The 21548-nt window shown below is 41.9% G+C and overlaps 1 protein-coding gene across 1 annotated transcript in view; it reads left to right on the forward strand.

Annotated features, from left to right (window-relative positions):
• Window positions 1–2978: 2978 nt before the first annotated feature.
• LOC306792349 (uncharacterized protein) overlaps window positions 2979–21548 on the forward strand; it is a gene marked incomplete at its 5' end in the record, with an annotated part of 86344 nt that continues 67774 nt past the window's right edge. Inside the window, one exon of the mRNA XM_079289420.1 lies at window positions 2979–3093. Within this exon, the coding sequence (XP_079145546.1) occupies window positions 2979–3093 (115 nt within the window). The remainder of the gene's footprint in view (window positions 3094–21548) is intronic.

Here is a 21548-nt window from a genome sequence, read left to right on the forward strand (position 1 = left end):
TGAATCACAGGGCATTTTTGAAGTTGACTGCATGACGCCTAAGATAGAACCACCCAAAACATAAAACTGTGTTCTTTCCAGACTTGGGTTAAGTTGTGTTTTTGATGGTTTTTAAATTTTCTTGGAAAGCCAGATAAACGGGAATGACAAAGTGGTTTTAGTGTGAGTGTATTCTGTCAACAACAAAAGGCTGAACTAACATCTGAGTGGTACTATAGAGCTCTACGTGAGCCCAAAGGACCAGCAGTGTGTCCTTAAGAGCTGAGCTGGACCCAGACACGAGGCTATATTTTGCTTCGGTTTATTGGCAATACTTTTCCCCCACTTCACACTGGGCATGACATATCTAAAGAAAAGCCTCATAATATTTTATAATGTTGTTCCCACGAAAAGACCAACGCCAACAATGTGTGAATCTGTCTATCACTATATTTCCCCACCCTGCCTGTGGCCCACTGGTTCCTAGACCTTTACAAATACAAGAAAAGAGTCACGGGTATTCTTACTGCTAAGAAAGGCTCAGGCATTTCCAAAAACATCTCGGAATTATTATATATATATATATATATATATAGTTATATTTTTTAACGAATGTTACTTAAACAGGAGTAGATTGTGATAATATTGGGCCACTAAATTGTAATAACCTGCACAGGGACTACAGATGGTAAGTAGCTCTCTAGCCAACTCTGGCACATTTACATTGAGGGGTAAACTGAAATGTTGATTAATGTGCACTGTCCCTGGTAAACATACATTTATGTCAGCTTTATGATACACACACAATACTTATAATTAGAGTCATTAATGTTTGGTTGGGTTTTTCTAAAAATTGAAAATAAGAAAAATATCGAATATCACAAAGCTTGACCTTTAAAACACATGATACAATTGTTTGATAGAAAACCTACAGATTTAAATAAAATTAGGTAATTGGTGCGGATATTTGTCATAATTGTTAGTGAGGGATCTTGTTGAGTAATACAGATGTTGCACATAGAAGGATTATCTATCACTTTGTGTCAGAGATGTGGACTCGAGTCACTGTGACTTGGACTCGAGTCTCGGTGTCTAAATCTCTCCGTGCTCCTTGTATTGACTCTAAGCAAGTTTATGGACGTGTAAATTATTTGCAAATATATTATTATATGCAATTATATGCAAATATAAGTTGATCCAAGTCAGGTTATTTCCTTGTGTTTTAATTGTACTTCCCGTTGTCTCTTATTTGTGCAATCTACTTCATGGGTCATCGAAAAGGAGACATTTTAGACTTCAAAGCAGTGAGGCCTAACTTTAGGCTCTGTTCTTTGTAACGGTGACGTCACAGATTGCTCGTCGTCTTTCGGTCCATGGACGTTGCTGTAAGTCGCCACATTGGAGCAGAGAGTTGTGTTCATCTCTACGGTAGATTTTTCTAAATATCCAACAGTTTCAGGCCTCCAACATGAACAGGTTGCCAAGTATTCCTCCTACAGCTTTACTCTTACCGCCCCCTCTGCACATGTCCATTTTGCATGTTCTGAAAAAGAACGAAAGAGGCATTGTTTGACTTCATTCAGTCCACAATTTACAATTTGTTTCCTGGTTGTATTTTTCTGATGATCGAAACACACAATGTATCTTTTTCACGTGAAGACAACAAAGAAAGAAAGAAGAAAGCGCTTGAATGACATTTAATCACAGAGCCACCAAAGTGGAAACAAGGCTCTTTCTCAGAAGAGAGGTTCTGGAGCGGCTGAGTCCTTCGCTGCCTGATCTATACTTGACTGTCTCTCCCACAGTCATTTCAACTCTACACATAGATTTTATATGAATATAAGTCCTTGAATAAACAGGTATGATTATGAAAGCGCAACATGTAGATCTTTGAAGATTGTTTTGTGATTAGAGTTGGGTTTTGAATTTGAATAGAGCATCTATAGAACTGAAACACAAAGCTCTACATTTGAACTTGAGTGTTGCCAGATAAGTTCTTGAGTTAAATAGCTGGATGTTTTTACATTGCTTTTTACCGAAGAAAAATGATGTACAGATTCAGTAATTGCCTCATTGGATCTTAAAGAATCTATTTCATCAACTGCGGATCGATGAAATCAGGAACCCAAGTCTACATCCAGTTCAATTCCTCTATGGCTCAAAATGATTGTGTTTGTCATGAAGATGTTAAGTTGGTGATGGTGTAAATATATTTAGATATCATTTGGCTGGTTATTTCTGCTCCTTGGGAACAAATTATGCAGTATTGGTTACCTTTGACCTTCAACTGTCAGACCAACAAGTTACTGAGGTAACTGATATTAAAGGGGAATTAAATAGATCACTTTGATAACTTTACTTGTGTTGTGAAAACAGTTGTATTATGTCTACATTGACTCTGGAGGAGCTCGTCAAGTCTTGAGGTCATTACCCTGATATCATTAAATGAAAATCGTATTAATGTTATTAATTATGATGAAAACATGAGCCATATTTCTGTAAGCTTTACGGCGCTTTATAGTGACCCGTCCGTTGGTCATTTAGCTGCAGCATCATCTGTGTCGTGCTGCAGTGATGAAAGCTCCAAATGTTTCTTGGAGACCAAAGAAATGAATCAGTCGCAGCCAAGTTGCAGAAAGGCTTTTGAACTAAATGGGCGGAGGCCCTGCAGGATTTTAATTGGTCCGCATTACAGGAGAGGGGCGGGGCCTCCGATGTCTCGTTTGGCGCCTGTGTGTGATGTGATGCAGCTGCAGGTCAGGAGGGGAGAAGCTGCTGCTGCTGTCTGAGGAGGAGGAGGAGAGGTGAAGAGGACGAGAACTTACGCTCTGTGTTTCACTCCAAGTTCAAGAAACACAGTGCTGTTCAGCAATGTCCCTCACGTTTGACTAATGAGAGCCGCCTCATTAGAGATCATTTTATAATATGCAGAACACGTTTTGGCTCGCTCATGTGTATGTCGTTACATCTTAATTACAAAAAGTGATTAAACCTGGAAGATGTTCTGCGGGTTGTTTAAATGGACGCTTTGCCTTCTCGGGCTCTTGACCACGAGCTCCGCCGCACCTGACGATGATTTTGGAGGCGAGTCCGGCTCCGGGATGCTTCAGACAGGTAAGAGAGGCGCCACACCTGTGGAGCCTCTTAATAAGATACCAGTGCAGAATAAACATGCTACTTTGTTTCACGACATTTGTTTTAGGCATGTGCGACTCGTTAAAAAGTGCTCCGGCTAATGTTAGATATGTTTTGGTAACACAGGGCTAATTACGCCAGCTGCTGCCTTCTTAATTAGCTAGCACCACGACGGTGTACAGTGAAAGTCTGTCACCTGTAGTCGCGTGCCTTTTATATTTATATAACGGAGTTGTACCCCAAACCGGACAGTTTTTAGCAAATGTTTCAATACAATTCACTTACAATGTTGATCAAAATGATCGTGTAATGTTTTCAGTTGATTTAATGGTGTTAAACTGAAGTTAAACTTCGTACCTTTCAAACGAAATATTGTTGTAATTATTACAGTTAGCTTTGCCTTTACCAGAGTCGTTAAAACGATGTTAACACGGGTGAATTAGCCGTGCACTGCTCTTGGCCTAATCCGTACGGACTTCTATCCTCGTTGTAAACACTGGCTGCTGCTGGTTTTTCGGGGATATTCGCTTGTTCCAGGGTCGCAAAAATGACCATCAATGCTGTCAACACATCCGGGACCGTAGTTCTGTCCTTCACAATAAGATATCACGCTTCAACAACGCCAAATGATGCAATAAAAGCTCCTTAATTTCCGTTTCAGCTTATACCACCACATGCTGGATGTTTTGTTAAACTCTTCTCATGTCAATCACTGGCAAAACACCAGCTGATGTATGGAATTTAACAATTATGTACACATATTGTATATAACAATTATTATCATAACACACAGTGCAGAGTAAGAGTTATATTACAACTAAAAACACGAGTATTCATGATTAAAAAGCTACATTGTTAAAGTGAAAGACAAATAACTTGTGCAAATGATTGAAAAGTTCTGTGCAAACATTTATTTAAAAACAAACCAATCAAAAATGAAATTAAAAATCAGGACACACATGGCATTTGAAATAATCATTTTCATCATCCAGCTCCTCGTCCCAGCCCACACACATGGTGTGATACCATGTGTGGCAGCTGTCACACTGGACCCACGACACCAATCCCTCCGAGCTCTCTGGAGGGTCAGGTTCCTGGCACCGGCCACACTCCCAAACTGTCTGCTCCATCTCTTCAGGAGTGTGACCTATTAAAATAAATAAAAAATGACTTTGAATTAAAGACAATGATCAGATTTTCATGGGTTGCCATACAATGAACGTTAACATGAAGTACCGGTGGATGTCGTAGGTCCAGCAGACGAGGAGCTGGATGAAGGTCGGGTCTCTGCAGGTTGGGAGGCTGTATAAATAACAGAAAAAGCATAACCATGCTTTGTTTACTCTTCATCATGGCTAATGTCACCATTGTGTTATAATATTGTGGTTTTTTTTCAGATTATTTGAAGGATTTACAGTGGGAGGGAGAGGAAGGAGTTTGGGACCCATAGAGGCCACGTCCCGCAGCCGATGTTGAAGACTCTGAAATAATAATCATATTTTATCATTACGACTCTAAAATACATACTTATAATAATGTTTATGCGTAACAATAGTTAATAAATTATGATTTATACGTGAATTCAAATGCAAAATAGGGATGCGCTGACCAGGAGACGGGGGAAGGTGGCGGTGTTCCTCAGCAGGCAGGCTCAGTGGTGGTGATGTGCTGCTGGCAGGCAGCCGGGGACCGTGGGAGGCACGAGAGGGGGCAGAGCGGGATGAGGGACCGGCGATGGAAAGTCCGGAGCTGGTGGCTGTAGTATCCCCGAGGGACACTGGTCTTCTGTGGCTGGGGCGAGAGCCGCCAGACAGGGTAGAGGAAGTGGCTGCCGGGCCGGTGTCTCCGGCCCGCTGCTGCTCTCCGTCTCTTCTGGCCAGAGCTTGGGCCTCCCGTCTTGCAGCACGGTCCTCTGCCTCCACAATGATGTCAGACATCTCCTGAGCTGTCAGTAACCTGGCCTTGGTGATGTTCCTCCTGACCTTGCCGGTGTTGTAGTTTATTTCGGCCAGGATACTCTGCTTTTGTCACATTGTAGCCTACTTTTCCTCTCCATCCTCTGTAAACTGTGACTGCTGATGCACCGATAACAAGAGCGACATCATGTGTGAGGGCTGTTTATTAACACCCGATCACAACAGCCGACTGGTGTATTAAGTCACATTTTCTCAGCTGGAGTTGATTACATCTCTTGCTCAGTGCTGTTCGTGTCCAGATGGATATTCTTCCACTGCCTCTCAGACACTTGGCAGCTTCACTCAGTCCAACTGTGATGCTGTAACTGTTTTCATTACATATCTCTTTGATGTGAGAGTGAACCCAAACCCCACTGAGACTGAGTGAATAACTGACCACAATAAGACTTTTTCACTGCAGGCCAATCGCATTTAATAGCTTTGTTAAATTGCTACAACAGCCTCTCAAAGGGAGAGAAAAAACAAATGAACAAGTCTGCTCATACATTTCAAGCCCTCACACTGATTTAACGATCATAAACAGTCTTACCAAACCCTTTAAATTAGTTTGATCTGAGATCTTTTATCGCCGGTCTATGGAGGAACACACACACACACACACACTATTTGATTGATAAGTTTTCTTTTACGTTTTCCAAAAGAGATGTTTTGACTTGCTGAATACATCATGCGTACAAAATGTCTTTACTCTGCAGAAAACACATGTGGAGACCGAAGCCAAAAACTCATCCACGCTTATTAAAGCACACAGAATGCTTTCTTGCTGCCAAGCAGACTTAGTTAATCACAACATGGTTTTCCACAGCCAGCTCTGTTGTCTGTCTCATCAGTGTTTTCAGTGTCTGGACCTACTTTGTTGTGTTAGAGGACCGTTGATGCAGTGACATTGTGTTTCTGTGCTGGATTGGAGTTGTTTAATCCCTGTGTTGAAATTGATCTCAGATCGGAGCTGCGCCAGGCGCCCGAGTATGTCATGTCTGGATTTAACAGCATCACACGTAGTTTATTTTCCACTTTGTGTTTTATCACATTTCATGGCTATCATCTGTGTGTCAGAGCGACACCGGAGACCCAGACAGGGGATGTCAGAGAGCAGGGAACCAGCTGAGAGTTTGGCTTAGACCGGTGAGCATGTTGATTGAACCCAGCATGTCGAATGTTTTCACTGTCTTTGTTACTGTCGATGGCAGAGTGTGAAAGCCTTGTGTAAACTTTCCCTGGATATCATTGTATGCGCTGTTGGTTATGTAATACTGCTGGGATAATCTCCATGCGTTTACGCTGTTGTGGTTAGTCAAATCTCTCCTTGTTCCAGATGTAACTGAGCTCATTTGGGAGGGATTTGTGAAATGTGCAGATACAATGGGAGCTCATTATAGATTGTTCAGAGCAAATTGGTGCTGTGGAGCTCAGTTTGTCCACTAATCATAGGGAAGTGTCAAACTGTCCTTTTGGCCACACTCTGAACTCCAAAGTGCTCTCGATTCTGAGGCCGGCTTGGTAGGTTTTCATTTTTAAACGTTCTCTTCAACCACAAATCTGATTTATCACCCAGCTCTAGGTGAGTGACAGGCAAAATTGTGAAGCGCTTTGGATAAAATGTTTACGATTTGTTTAGTGATGCCTTTTTGGGTGATATACCTTCATCAGTTTAAGATTAATTTAAAGGCAAATGAATCTTACCTGATGAAGGTATACAAAGTGAAACTAAATCAAGTTAGTTAAGTGCAGGGTGTTACCTATAACTTGTTTGCTTATTGGCAACCAATTCTGACTCAAAGATGAAAGGATTCTAGGTGAAGAAATCCATCTTCCAAGATGAGGCTAAGCTCTGCTCCTGGCTGGAAGAGGAGACGATGCTAATCGGCACTTAGCTCTCCTGCTACCACCAGAGCCTCCGACTGCAGGTTGGAGGCTGCAGTGAAGCCGGATCTGGGTCTGTTGAGGTGGGCTGGTCTCTGCTGGAGGAGTTTCTGGTGATCCTGGGGATTTTGCGCGGAAACTGACCTGGTGGTACCGATGACGAGCATTATCAAGAAATCGTCAATCTTCTCACTATCTCATTTACTTATGAGGGTCTCATAGAGTCAATTGAGACTGTTTCCTAACAAGTTAAAAGTTCCTTACAGTAACTTAAAAGTCACATGCTTCATGACCATCATGATATATTTGCTTAGTTGGTTTTAATTACACTTTGCAGCCTTTTGCTTTTATCAATATACCAACTTTTCTTCCTCTAGACAGAGCGATGTCCAAAAATGCATGAATTTAGTGTGGATAACTTTCTGTAAAGTGAACTGTGCATGAGTGTAGGATTTTGGGGCCATACCTCTGTAGCTCCTTGAATTTTGCATCAGGCGTCTGCCATATCCAATCCATCCACGTGTCCATTCTTTGAGCCAGCCATATCCAGTTGTGATATGTCAGGAATAGCTTACTGGAACCTCTGACCCTACGAGATGGGTATCCTTAGAGCGGAGTATATGCGGAACAGCTGTTGGGAAGAGTTTTGTAAGGTTAACAGGAGGCATGGCTGTGTCTGAGTGTCTCTCCATAGCTCTCAGCTTCACCCATCCACTCACCTTAGTGCTGCCCCAGCACTAACTGTCTTCAGAAGTGGGAATCGCCGACTAACCTTCTCGACCTCCAGCGTGAGTGAAACTGTGGCAGTGAACGGCTCTGAACCGTGTCTCAAGTGCACACTTTGGGAATTTGGGAAGGCATCATTTCACAGACTGCTTTCGATTATCCAACTTCAAAAACGTTTTGCCCTGCTAAGGTTGAGGCCTAAGGGATGCCTGTCTGTCTGGCACTTTGAAACCCCACGGAAGAAATCTCCAAAGCTACCAGCCAGTTCGCAGTGAAATTTGATCTGGATTCTTCCGATTTACATTTCCGTGGGATCCTAACTAAAGCTGTAAATATACAAAAAAAATGAAATGGCAACAATTGTTATAAAACGCTCAAGTCATTTTCTTTAAGGTAAAAAAGGGATAAACAATTTTTCTTTTCTTTTTTTTAGGTTTTAGACTGCTGGTTGGACAAAGTAAGCAATGGAGTAAATAACTGGCAGATTGCAGCCCTGATTAAAAAAAATCTCCTTGATCACCATTTAGGTCAATGGCATCTTAAAAATGAGCTAATTACACGGACTGGTTTTCCAGTAATACTTTCTGTGATCCCAAGAGGATGGACCTTGAAGTTTTAAATGATCTTTCCACTGGTTTCATAATTGACATTGGTCCAAAATGTTTCACTTGCACACAATAAGTCATCTGATGTGCACACTGACCTGACATGTGCCTCGTACATTTGTGCTCCCAAGATGATGAACCCTTGAGATTGTAATGAGCCTGTGACCTTTCCTCAGGACTAACGTAATACTGGTTAAGGTCTAAAAATGAGCCTAAATATCTTTCCGTGTCATCCAACATTTTTGTATTGTAAAGTGAACATTGCAACCCCTAGAGGTTAGAATTCAAATTTTCTGTTTTCTTTTTTGCATTCAGGCATTAATTGAAGAGTTGGTCAAGAAAGTACGGTGATAATCAAATTAAGATAGAACACTAAAAAGTGTAATGCAAACGTCTGGCAGGCACACTTTTAAATTTTTTTTTTTTTTTTATGTTTTCTAATCCCTCCACATGGGGAATGGTCATCATTTAAATTAATTTGGTACACTTTGCAGCACTTAGGCCACATCACCAAACTCTCAAACCAGATCAGAAACACGGTACCGGCCATGTTACTGACACTCTCATGCTTTTCCAGCAGGTTGAGCTCATGATGTCATTGCCAATATAATGCCAGATCCACAAGCAGGCATCTGCATCCAATGAAACGTGATATTGGGCCTTAGTGCTTGGTGATCTGGGGCCCATTAGCCAGCTTTAACCAGGCAGAGGCCCACATGCCTTGGTGTGCGCGGTGTAATATTCCCTTTAACGTACTCAGACGGGGTCATCGGCCTGGTTCTGGGTGTGGACTGGAGCAGGTCACAGCTTGTGGTAAGCTTTGTGTGAACAGAAAGCGGGTGGAGTGGGCTAGGTGCAAACCACATGTTGGATCAGAACCTCCATCGTCTGTAATCTCCTCAAGCCAACTGGAACCAGATGGCAGACAGAGCGGGTTGATGGCGTTCCTCACATGTTTGCCGTTAAGGATGAACAAAAGAGTTTTAAATATATTTTTTTAAACATTTACCTGCCTTACCTCAGTGACCACTTTGTAGTGTCTTTTCTTTTGTCGCCACAAAGAGCCTGCAGACACATTGCAGCCTGTCTGACACGAGCACACTGATTAATGTGGACAGGGCAATTTAATTATGTTTTGTCCCAAACCATGCGGTTTGTGGTTCCGCTTGACTTCAGGGTCCTGGTATTAGGGGGCCCCTGAATAGCACAGAGCCATCATTAATGTTGTAAGTAACACATGCTCTTCCTGCTAGGACGTGTAAAGATGTCCGCTGTGGTTAGGCCTCTTGTTTAAACTCTGATTGATCCGTTGTCTCGCTAACCAGTCCGTTCAAAGACTGCTGCGCATTAGCCCCTTTGCACATGTAATGGGCACTACTCTGTTGAAGGGAAAACAACAGTCATGGTATGACATGTTTGATGTAGATCATTTAGTTATTAATAGTAATAGCTATCAAGTTTTGGTTACTTTGGGCGTAAATATTAGCTCTTCTGGAGCTGCCGCACGCTCTACTCCCGGTAAAGTCGTCTCCTGGTCTTTGCTGTTACGTCAACACTGTAACCTCTTCACCTTCTGTTGATCATGTTTGTTCCTGTTTTGAAAGTGTTAACCTACAATTGTTGCCACGTTCTGGTTTACCATGGTACTTAACTGTTGATTAGTTTTGGCCGTATGGTGGTTTTTTTCACTGCTTGTCTTGTCAAAGTAGAAACTACGCTTTCTTGCTGCCTCTGAACAATAGTTAATGGAGCAGCAGAGGTTTCAGTAACAGCACTTGGCATGAATCTGGCATGAGTGTCTTCAGTCCTGGCAGGCGTGCAGACCTCAATCTGTGCACGTTGGTTTCTAATGGCAGGGCCTGACTTTATTTGGCAATCATTTGCACAGTGGGAAGCATTTAAACTATCATATTATTGTTATTCGTCATTAAAAAAAAAGGGTGAAGGTGGAGCCAGGAGGCCAGTTTTACAGCTGCAGCTGTGACATGCTGTGTAACTGCCTTTATACGCTTGTGTTCCGCAAAATAGATGCCAGGTGATGCAATGTTGTTTCATACCAGTGAGACACGCATGCTAACACACACACGCACACGCACACACACTTAATTCCTGTCCTTGCCACACAGTCTCCTGTTTTACCCTGTAGTCGATGAGCTTTTTTCTTGCCACATGAAAATCCCTGTAAGAGTACAGACCTACTGTGACCATCTGCATTTTGTGGAGCTCTGTGTGACATCAGCAAGGTGTGCTGCTGCATAGTAGAAGAGTCTTCTGGCTGTCCCAGTCGTGTAGAATATGCCATTAATGCACCTCTTCGGTTAAACGCATATACATCTTGTATGAGATTTTGTTTGTTCTCTCCTTTCTTTTATTAGCTGTGTGTAACTTTTATAGGCTCTAGGTCTGACTGTTTCAGAATAAACTACACCTGGCATGTTCATTGTTATGAAAACAATATATCGCCCAGTGTATGGCTCTTTTATGTGGGTTTTAAAGTTTTGGGGATAACACAGTTCAGTGGCGTACGCAACCATTTATCAGGATTTGGTTATGCAGGTATTTTAGGTTTTTTGTCTCTGGTGGGGATTTATTGACACTAAAATGATTAGTAGTGTTCTTGAATGTTCACCTAGCAGTGCAAAAGCTTACAAAGGGAAGTGGCACTACCTTTTGGCTGTGGCGTTTGAATGATTATTTTCCCTTAATTTGCTGTTGGAGAGCCTTTTCTCATATCGCTTGTCTCTAAAAAGAATGAACTAAACCTGCTTGGTGGAATGAATCGTGTGATTGGCTGAAAGGAATAGCCCTTGACATGTTCATAAACGTCCTCCACTATGATGAACATGTGCAGATGCTTGTCTTTGTTGGTTTGGCTGAACGTGACTGATGACGGACCTGAGGTGACAACTCTGTTATGACTAACAGAACTGGAGCAGATCTTACATGGGACAGCCGGAGGGAAAGACTCCAAATTAGTTTGGGGTTCTTTCTCTTTTTTCCGTCACTCTGGGTGAACCATGCCCTCGCCTTTTAAACTCCTATCAGCCGCTGTCTGTCAGGACCCTTTCTACCTGTTAAGCTTTTGTTTACTCTGATGTGATTGATTTGTTATGACGTCTCGGCTCAGTCCGGTGTTTCGCCTTCACTGCTCACATTTTCGTCCAGACTGAGCAAGGTTTTATCAGCCCTGGGGGGTTTCTGGGGACCAGGGGCTGGCCTGCTTTCTTTATCCATCGCCTGCATGGCACTGTGCCACTCTAATCAAAACAGTTCCCACTGAAAAAGAGACATAAACCAGCTGTTTGTGATATGTGTATGAACGAGGTTACCAGTGTGTAGGTTTGTTGGACACTTAGGTTTTTCTGTAAGGATGAAGGTGGTAATTGGTGCCTACTTTGTCTATTTGACTCTAAATGGACCATAATCATGCTGTATTGAAGAAGACTTGAATCTAGTGATTGAGACCATAAACTCATGTTTACTGAGGGAATAAATCAAGTGAGAATTAGGGTCATTTTCTCATTGACTTCTATACAACCAGGGAAAGAATGCAGGCTTAAGGCACTTTTGCATCGGCTTCACCTTTCAGATCCAGAGGCTGCAGCCTTCTCTGACCCTAACTTTCTCAAAACAAGTGAATAAATATGCCAGAGCAATACAAATGCACCTTGTGTTCAGTAGAAATCAGCTTTCAGAAACTTTAAAAAATGTAATACTTAAAGTTGGCAAAAAAGGATTCTGTGACAAAATAACTTTATCTGTCATTAACATGGACACTTAGCTGTGTTCTGCATTACTTTAACGCCAGATACAAGATTTAAAGAAACCTGTTCCATCATGGTCACTTCGATTAGCATTAAATATTAGCTTAAGCTATTATCCCATTCGTATAATTAGAAAATGGTTCTTTGATCTTGGCCTTGGTCGTGAACTGCACAGTAAAAGTACATTGCAGCGGCATGCGCAGGCTGACAAAAAAGCCTGTGCACAATGAACAATGGGAAGACAGTTGGGGAAGCACACAATGCAACCGATTGTACTTTATTCAGCCGCTCCGTCTGCAGTGCATTCTCAAGAGACATGAGATTGTACGTGTGCAGACTGACATGTTTCAGATAAAGTCTCTGCAGCTACATTCCTGTCACACTTTTTACGAGCTTAATTGACATACATGCAGCATTAACCCCTTTTACACACACACACACACACTCAGAGTGGAGAAAGGACACGATGCCAGTCATTGTGTGTTGCGCCAACAGGGAGGAGTTTAGTAAGATCAAACCTATTGCAACTGAACTTTGATGCGCAGGAGCTGCAACCAATAATGCTTGCTTGACGTGTTGGAGATACAAGGTTTTCAGCTGACAGCGGCAGCATTAGTGTTTAGTATTTGACACAGAACGGGTCTATTACATACAATGTTTAACTTAACTGTGGCGCGTTTGCCACATGAAGACAGACGCAGTGCAGTAGAGATGCTGTACTGTTTGTACAGGGACGACAGCAGCAGCACTGTGAGTGGCGCTCTGCCAGCATTGTGGTGCCGTTCCCATACACAGAGTACTCAAACCTATTTAATTTGTCACTGCGAAAACACATTCAGTTTCTAGCTTGAAAAGATGGAGTCTATAAATCAGGTTGTTTACATAGAAATGTAACATAAAACAGTCGATAGTGTCTGTTAGCAATTTGGAAAATCTGATCTGTTTTCCCACTGTGGTTAAACTTTCAGGGAAAATAAATCAACAAACTTAAGGGAGCTGTAAATTATGTATTCATTTCATTCTTTCGAGAGTGTTTGAAGCTGATGTCAACGTTTCCTGTGGATATAGAAGGGCCTCTTTTAGTTGGAAAATATTTTTTCCCATCCCATGACATCCCTCATTGGGTGCTGGGATCTGGTGGTTTGTCTTTGTCCAAAACACACCGCGTTTTACTGCTCGGATTTCCACTCCAATTGAGATGAGTTTCTCCTTCAGAGCCCCAGCAGGCTCATTACCTGACTCACCAACTCCCTAGAACGTCTCTGCTTTCCTCGTCTCACGTAAAATATTAATTTACAGGTCGCCCTGCCCTCCCCGGCTCTGCAGATCTATTTTCCTAACCTTTATGTACTGTTTCTCCCACATCTGTTTGCATGTTCAACTGAAACATTTTTCATCTGCCTTCCTACTTGGGCCATTTTTAATTATATGTTTGAAAAAAAAAGATGATTATTTTTCCTCAATGGATGGCAATGTCGGTATGTTTATGTTTGTCCACCACTTTGACCCAGACTGAAATATCTCAGCAACTATTGGATTGCTTTCCATGAAGTTTTGTATTTTATGGTCTCCAGAGGATGAAGCCTTATGGAATTTTTCAATAACTATTGGAGTGGATTGCTATAAAATCTGGTACAACTGTTTAGCATTTCAGGACTTTTTTTGCATCCATTTAATTTTTTTATTGCTTTGTATCTTGAAATAGGACCTGTCAGGTATATCAGTCATACCATTTGAGATTTTCACATTGAATCTAAAATCCTCTTTGATTGTGTGTTTAGTCACACTGACCTGAACCTCAGAGGACCTGAAGTTCATCATGTTGAGGGGGGAGTGGAACAAACCTCTGATGGATGGCCTGGATTCCCGACAGTCACGCTGACTCACCACTCTCTCTCTCCTGACCTCTGCCCTCATGTCATTCACGAAACGTGTGAAGCTAGTGTTACACTGCTCTGAGCTGTCTCACTTGGCTGTGCAATGTCTCAACTTCAGTGCTTGTCAGTATGTTAAAGAAAGGGGAAAACAAAGATGAATATTTGACACATCAGTGACACCACAACTTGCATTGTTTCGATGTGCAGAACTTCCAATAAGCACTACAGGGCCATAACCATATCATTCGTGCTATTCACTCCTGCAAAAACAGCAGGGAATTTGACCTGTGGGCATGTTCATCAGTCCATCCACTTACTTTGGTGTGTCCTCTGAATTTCTCTGCAGGCAAGCGTAAAGGCAGACCCGGGCAAGTGTTGACTGGTGCTCTTCAATCCGGCGTTGTCTCTGGGAAGCTGTTGCGTGTTGAAGGCTTTAGCGCAGGGGTCTCGAACTCATTTTCACTCCGGGCCACATCAGCATCACGGTCGGCCTCAAAGGGCCGGTTGTAAATGTAAGACTGTGTAACTGTAACGACTCCTAACATATTAGTAAATAACTGTCTCTGCATTTGATTATTGTTTATTCAAGTGTAAAAATATTGTACATGCAGTTATATAAATGTAAACATATATTTAAGCACATTTCTGTTACAACTTAAATCCTTTTAATTTAGGTTTAAGAAACCCACATTACTCTATCAAAGATCAAACTATTAAAGAAAATAGCAAAGACAACTATCAAACACAAGTTACTACAATAACTTTGTTCAAAGCTTAAAATCCTTTCAAGGGTGCGTTTGCACAATCCGACATGAAGTATTTCATGTGTTTTTAAAGCCATGTATGAAGTAGTCTTCAATGTACTCACAATACATTTCCATTTCAAATGTACAGTAACCAGCCAAAGAGCTGCTTCTATGTTTAAGTATCTCATCATTATGACTTTCTATCTGAGAATTATGACTTTCTATCATAGTTATGACTTTATATCTCATAACTTCGACTTTCTATCTCATAATTTCAACTATGGGGATATTTTTATTATCAAGTCTAACTTTTAAAAAAAACGTTTTTTTTCTTCTTTTTTTTGCTGGCGGATTCGCGGGCCACCTAAAATGACATGGCGGGCGGGACTTTAAGACCCCTGCTTTAGCGAGTCCGAAAGCATGGCCGTTTTTCACCATGGATCCATTGTGCCGTAAAATGGCATTCAGACACTAACAAGACATGTTTGGATTAGCTGCACCACTGGGTCATACTTAAATATTATTCATCCCAACAGGGGAAATGAAAAAATGTCCCAGGGGGCTCAGCAAAGCTTTGTGAAAAAAAGTTTATTATTCTTATTTTGGTTATGTTTTCCAATACGTTTGTGATGATGGATTTTATGTGTTTTCTTAAACAATAAAATCTTTCAATATGCTGTTAATAAAAATTTGAACATCTGCAAAATTTAAATTTTTCTGATTGTGTTTTAGTGTTTTTAATCCTAAATAAGATAATCAACCTCGCACTACAAACCTCCTACCGTGTTGTCTAGCCATGCTAGAAGTCGACCTCCACCCCAATACAAAGTAGGTCAATGGAATATTTGCTGCTCTGTGAAGCTGTAATAGACACAGTGGTGATTTGCTAACATGCAGGCAAAATGTTTATGATGTTCACCATCTTAGTTCAGTGCGTTAGCATGCTAATATTTGCTAATCAGCTCTAAATACAAGGTACAGCTGAGGGGGTTATTCCAAAGACGTATTTAGATTTTGACCTGACCATTGTGCAGATGAAAAGTCACTTTGATACACTACCTGGAATCCTTGAATGCCTGTGCTAAATGTTGTGGAATTCTATTAAGTTGATGTTGAGATATTTCACTGGATAAGTGAAAAAAGGAAAGGTCATGGAGTCCTGCAGATGTGATGCTACTTTGTGCATTACTTCATACATTAACCTCCCCTTTAACGTTTACCTCCGTAATGTTAAATGTACCTTGCTGATGAGCGGCTCCAGTGTTCTTAAGACCCTCTTTGAAGAGATTACAACGGCAGTGAAAGCGAGAGACGAACAGGACAGGAGGTTTTTACTTCTCTCTCAACCCTCCAGGACTGCGTGATTAGTCGCTCTGGATAACTGCTCTGAATACATGGAAGCAGATGACCAGTCCTGCAGGCGTTGAGATTTATTTAGCCTGGAAAGCAAAGAAAAAATAGGAATACACTGCAGGAGTATATGCCAGTATTATTAGTGGGAGTAGACTGGAGTAAAAAATACTGTTCCCAGAAGTTCACATTATAATGTACATGTTGAACGTCTTAGACTTGCTACTGATACAACTCTGGTTTCAATCTGTGTTCAGATCCCTCCTGTTGCTCGAGCACGATCTAACATCACTCCTCCGAAACGGCCTCCTCATGGCTCTGTAATTACCCCATACAGAGTGCACATATGTCCTGCTTTTCCAGATGAGGAAATGTTGGAGGTTTTCAAGACGAGTTCTACTGCGTTCATGCAGGCTAACGGCCTAGCTGTTGTATCCATTCAGTCCCCTTAATTCCCTCCGTGCCCTGCGTTGGGCTATAGGCCCGGTTAACAAGGCTGTCTTCACACAAACACAGACTTGCCATAAGCTCACTTTATCCTCTGTAAGGGACACCTCTTGAAACAATATCCAAACACCGGATCTCCTGCTCTCTTACAGCCAGAGCTCATGAAGTCAGCCGTCTGAGGCTGTACTGACAGAAGGTTTTTCCATTAGAGTGCTGAATCTGTGAGCATTTCACAACCTGCTGTTCAGTTGACGCTTAGCATGGCAGTAGGTGTGCTCATCACTCAAAGCTCTGTTGGTGACTGACTGACTGAAATGTTTAGGAACACAGAGTTTCTTATGTTTCCTGTGTTCACTCCAGCTTTCCGTCTCTCATTTCCTACTTATCTGGCCCGGTGATTTCCTGCTCGTTTTCCACCAGGGCAGGTGGAAGTCTTTAATCTTGTGCCTATTTGGGCTGCCCCGTGTACCAGAGCAAGGCCCAGTAATTGTATGTATGAGCTCAGTAATAGAGCTGTCTGTTGGTCCATCTCAGACTATTAGAGTAATGTGATCCCACCGCAGGACGGCCTGACAGCCGACTCCGCTTCCCCTGATTACCGCTGCTGGAGGTTGGCCAGACCAGGAGGCAGTGGTGGGCGGTCAGAGTTTGATTTAGATTGGAGGGATGTGTTATCATGTCCCTGTGGTTATCACTGAGGTAACCAGCCACCAAAGAAAACACTGAGTCTCCACAGACAAAGGAAAGCCCTCTAACAACTGCAAGTTATACTGTAGGAAGGGGGGCAGAAGGTCTTTAACAAGCTGACAGACACACTTCTGACGTGTTGCTGGTGTGTAAAGTTGGCACTTATGATTGAACAAACACAGCACAGACATCCTCTTTAATAATCTGTGACGGTATATTCTTTTGGCTGGTAATGGGGCTCTGACAGTTGGCCTAATGTAGGTTGTAACATTTTCAGAACGGACATTGGTAGGATTGATGAGGCTGCTACACGCTGAAAACATGCTGGATATACATCAGACAAGGACCGCACAACAGACAGTATATGGTATAAATCACTCTCCCCCTGTGCTCTTTGGACCCTTCCAAAGTCCTAAATCATTCCTTCTGTACAGAAACTGTGACACACAACAACCTTCAGTCTCACAGTTTCCAACAATCACTTTGCTCAAGCTGCTCTAGACGGTATTTACAAGGAATTATTAAACACTACGAGCTCCGTACTCTCAGTCCCTCCTGAGGGTCGTCACGGTGCGCAGCGAGTAGAATAAAGTCTAAACTATAAAAACGTGCATGTCTGTGTTTAAGAAGCTGATCAGCTCACACAACGTGCCATAGAGAACCAGAACCGGTCAAAGGTGAGAGAACATTCCGTGTTGTCCTGGATCAGTGACCCTCAGTGCCCTCGCATGCCAGGTCTGACCCTCGCTGACTGACTGCCTCACCTCCATAACTACTAACGATCCCACTGGAGCAACAGTATGTGGACAATCCCAAATAGAAGATTATCTTCAATGCTATAAGGATCTGTTCTAATCTAAATGAACAGATGGGTATGTTCCCTGTTAGGTAGCATGTAATACAAAATGAGAATTCATTTGGTCCAAGGCCAGAGAGTTGTTCCACATTCAATGAAAGCACGTAACGCATGCAAAAATAATGGGATCTAAAACTACAATGTAATTTAAATGCTGACCTGTTTACAATGTATTTGGGCCGGTTGCAACTGATCTCTGATTGATCGGTTACGTCTCTGTTTTGTCCGAGGCAGAACTCGGCCCCTTCTTACTAGTTTTTCGCTCCTTTCAAATTGAAGACCATGGACCTACACAGAGCGGGCCATCAGCCAAGCTCTATAATCACTGCAACTCCAGAGAGTTCCACAAATAGAGGGAGTGTAGACTGGCTTTATTCGGGCCTCATGCCATTCTCTGCTGTTGGCTCATGGTGGACCTGTGGTACCCGCTGTATAACAATCCGACAGCCAGTCTGTAAGCTCCTTTCACATTCCCCTGATGACTGAGCCAAAATAAATTAGTTCAGTCAAGAGAGGCGTTGTCCAAAGCTTGATGCTTTGGGTGGGTGTTATGAATGTGGACTTCTGGCCTCACTCAACTCAAAAGTCAATTCCAAAGAAAATCCTGCTCTGGAATGAGAATATCTGAATGATTGAGGTTTTTCTCTCAGTGAAATGCAGAACATGCCCAACGTCTTTCTTTCTTCCTCTTGTGTAAACACTTCTGGCTTTAAATCGCTCCATCTGCTGAACGCTTCAATTAATCATTTTTCTGCTGTCAAAAGTGATTTTTATCAAATGATTTCATGACAGCATTGTAAGACGCTATTCTTTTCTGGAGGCCAATGAGGTGGGTACAGTCTGTGGTTACTAAGTAATGATTGGACAGATGCTTTGTGTTGCTGGCAGCTGTACAGGTTACAGTGTGTGAACAAGAGCCTTTTATAGTGGACCTCATCCAAAAACAAATACGTATGAAGCAACACTGCCAGAGTACACACTAATGGTCACTTTATGTTGTGTTTGTTGGTGGATAAAGGTCGTACCTATACAGTAGAGCTACCATATGTGTGTGTGTGTGTTTGATTCCAGTACACAGCTTTTCGGGCCGTGTACCTGAACGCCTCTCAGCTCTGCAGTCCTGTGTGGATGAGAGCGTCCTTTGGTGTGTTTACTGAGCATAAGGTGTATGGCTGTTTCACCAAAGATGCCTCTGGCAAAGGAATGGATACACAGTTTAGCGTTGGTTCTCAGACATTGATCGCACCACTGCAACAATAATTGGATGTATTGTAGTCACATTATCAGGTCGTGTCCTGTTTAAATCAGTGATCCCAAAGTATTTATTTTTTCTATGGGTGCTCCCATCAGGATTTTTGGGGCCAATCACCAGAAGCAATACCAGCAGATACCGATCACAAGGTCTATTTGAAGCCTTGTATTTAATGTGTAGCTTTATTTATTGAAGTATTCTTGACAACATTGTATCGTAAGTGTTAAGAGATGAGAAAGTATTCACGACTGTTTGCAAAATGTGCAACATATTTCACTCTCTGACAGAAACGCTCTCTCATTAGCCACGTTTATTCTAGAGATCAATACTGCTGTAAAGAAACCCCCTAATTACACCAGCTTTGTCTTTTTACACTGAACAAAACACATTCAGAAGAGTCCCACACAACACAACTCATAACTCCATTGTAGCTGCGTATGGAGAAATTGTCTTGCGTGTTTTGTGTCATCTGGCTCATCTGCTCGCCCTTGACGGAGACCTCCGCTCAAAGTATTTAAAACTAATATCGGTCGATGACGGGGAACTCTTAGCTTTTTTTCATTGACTTTATGATCTCAGGATGGGAGCTGGACCCGACATGACATTTCTGAGTTGGTGCACATCATCTGTTGTGTAAAGTGAGAATTATACTTCCGGCAAAGACGCACATTGACCTCTCTGTGGATAGACGCAGAGAAGGGTGTTATGGGTAGTAGGTTGGAGAACAAGGTGATGCGTTGATTAAACTGACTGTTGGCACTGCAACTCACCAATATTGTCATTAATCTGCTGGTTCTTTCCTAGATGAATTGTTTGGTCAATTAAAACAGAGAAAAGTAAAAAGAAAGCAACCCAGTCATCTGCTGTTTGTCATCTAATGAATCCACTTATTGTGTCTGAGTTACTTCTTGACTTCCTTTACCAAAAATCCATGAAGGAATAAAAGAACAAAGACATCTGTGCATGTTTGCGTACCCGCAGACAGAGAAGCATGTCCAAACAAGTAGCTGTGGAGGCTATTATGACATAACCTCTTAACATACGAGCAGGAAATGAACCACTGGTCAATCATTGAACAATCTCAAAAAGGGAGGTGAAAAACACTGAGACAATGCCCTTCATGCAGCAGAAGAACTACAGATGTTTCTTAAATTTGTCTGTTTTCTTTGCAAATCTGTAAAACCTAAATGCATGCGTTGATGCCTTCCAAACAAATAAGTTAGCTTGGTGCCTTTTAAGACGGCAATCATTTAATAATCAGACTCTTTGTTACGTTGTCTGACATGTGGAGAGGTCATGGTGAATGATGGACATTATGTAGCTTCATAGTGCGACGCTGAATGCATGTGAACCACATGTGTCTCATGAACGCAAAACCACTTTCAAGATCATAGATGAGTTGCATATGATCGTCCTGCCAGAGAGATTTTCCCAGGTTATTAACTCTGCATCGAGTTTAGACGACAAGCAGCATGTACATTTCTGGATCTTTATCAATGAGGAACAAGTTATTGACTCCTTGTTTGTAAACCTGACTTTTATTCATTGTCAGACATGCATTGTCAACACCCAGAGCTGAGCTCTATAACTCTCCAATAAATCAAAGTACTTCTGGAGAGTAATTGTTGTAGTAGCTATTGAAGTAGAATAAACACAAAATGACTGCAGCCTTTTTAACTTTTTGTCTGCACGACTCTCTAGAGGCTTTTCTATCATTTTGTGCGACAATGGTGGATAATCATGAAGGCCTCCATTTATTAAACAGACCATCACATTCACTCATCAGAAGGCAACTGGGGAGATTTATGGAAAGGATCAAAACATGGCATGATAACCAAGAAACAACAAGCTGCTTTACAATGACTGGGGGCGTTTAACGAAGATCAGACACAGCTGTTGTCTGTGTTTGTGATTTTCAATACTCTTTCCCTGATGCGCTGTATTTTGTCAGTCCATGGTTGGTGATCTTCTTAATATTATAATATATTAATATTATTATTATTATTATTATTACTATCACTGGCTTTTACACGGCACTGCTTGCTGTTAAGTGATAGCTTGGGCTATGGAGAGCGTTACTGTTTTTACTATATAACCAGTGTCATGCGTGCAACTTTGGAGTTACTGCTAATTCAATAATTTCATCATGCTAAAACGCTAAACTAAGAGTTTGAACAACAATAAACCTTAGCATCAGCATGCTAGCTTGGTCATTGTAAAACTTTAGGCGTGGGACAAAATATCTTCACGGGAATATATTTTATTACTTCCTCTTTTGACGCGTT

This window comes from Melanostigma gelatinosum (assembly GCF_949748355.1).
Source record: "Melanostigma gelatinosum genome assembly, chromosome: 18".
NCBI lineage: Eukaryota > Metazoa > Chordata > Actinopteri > Perciformes > Zoarcidae > Melanostigma > Melanostigma gelatinosum.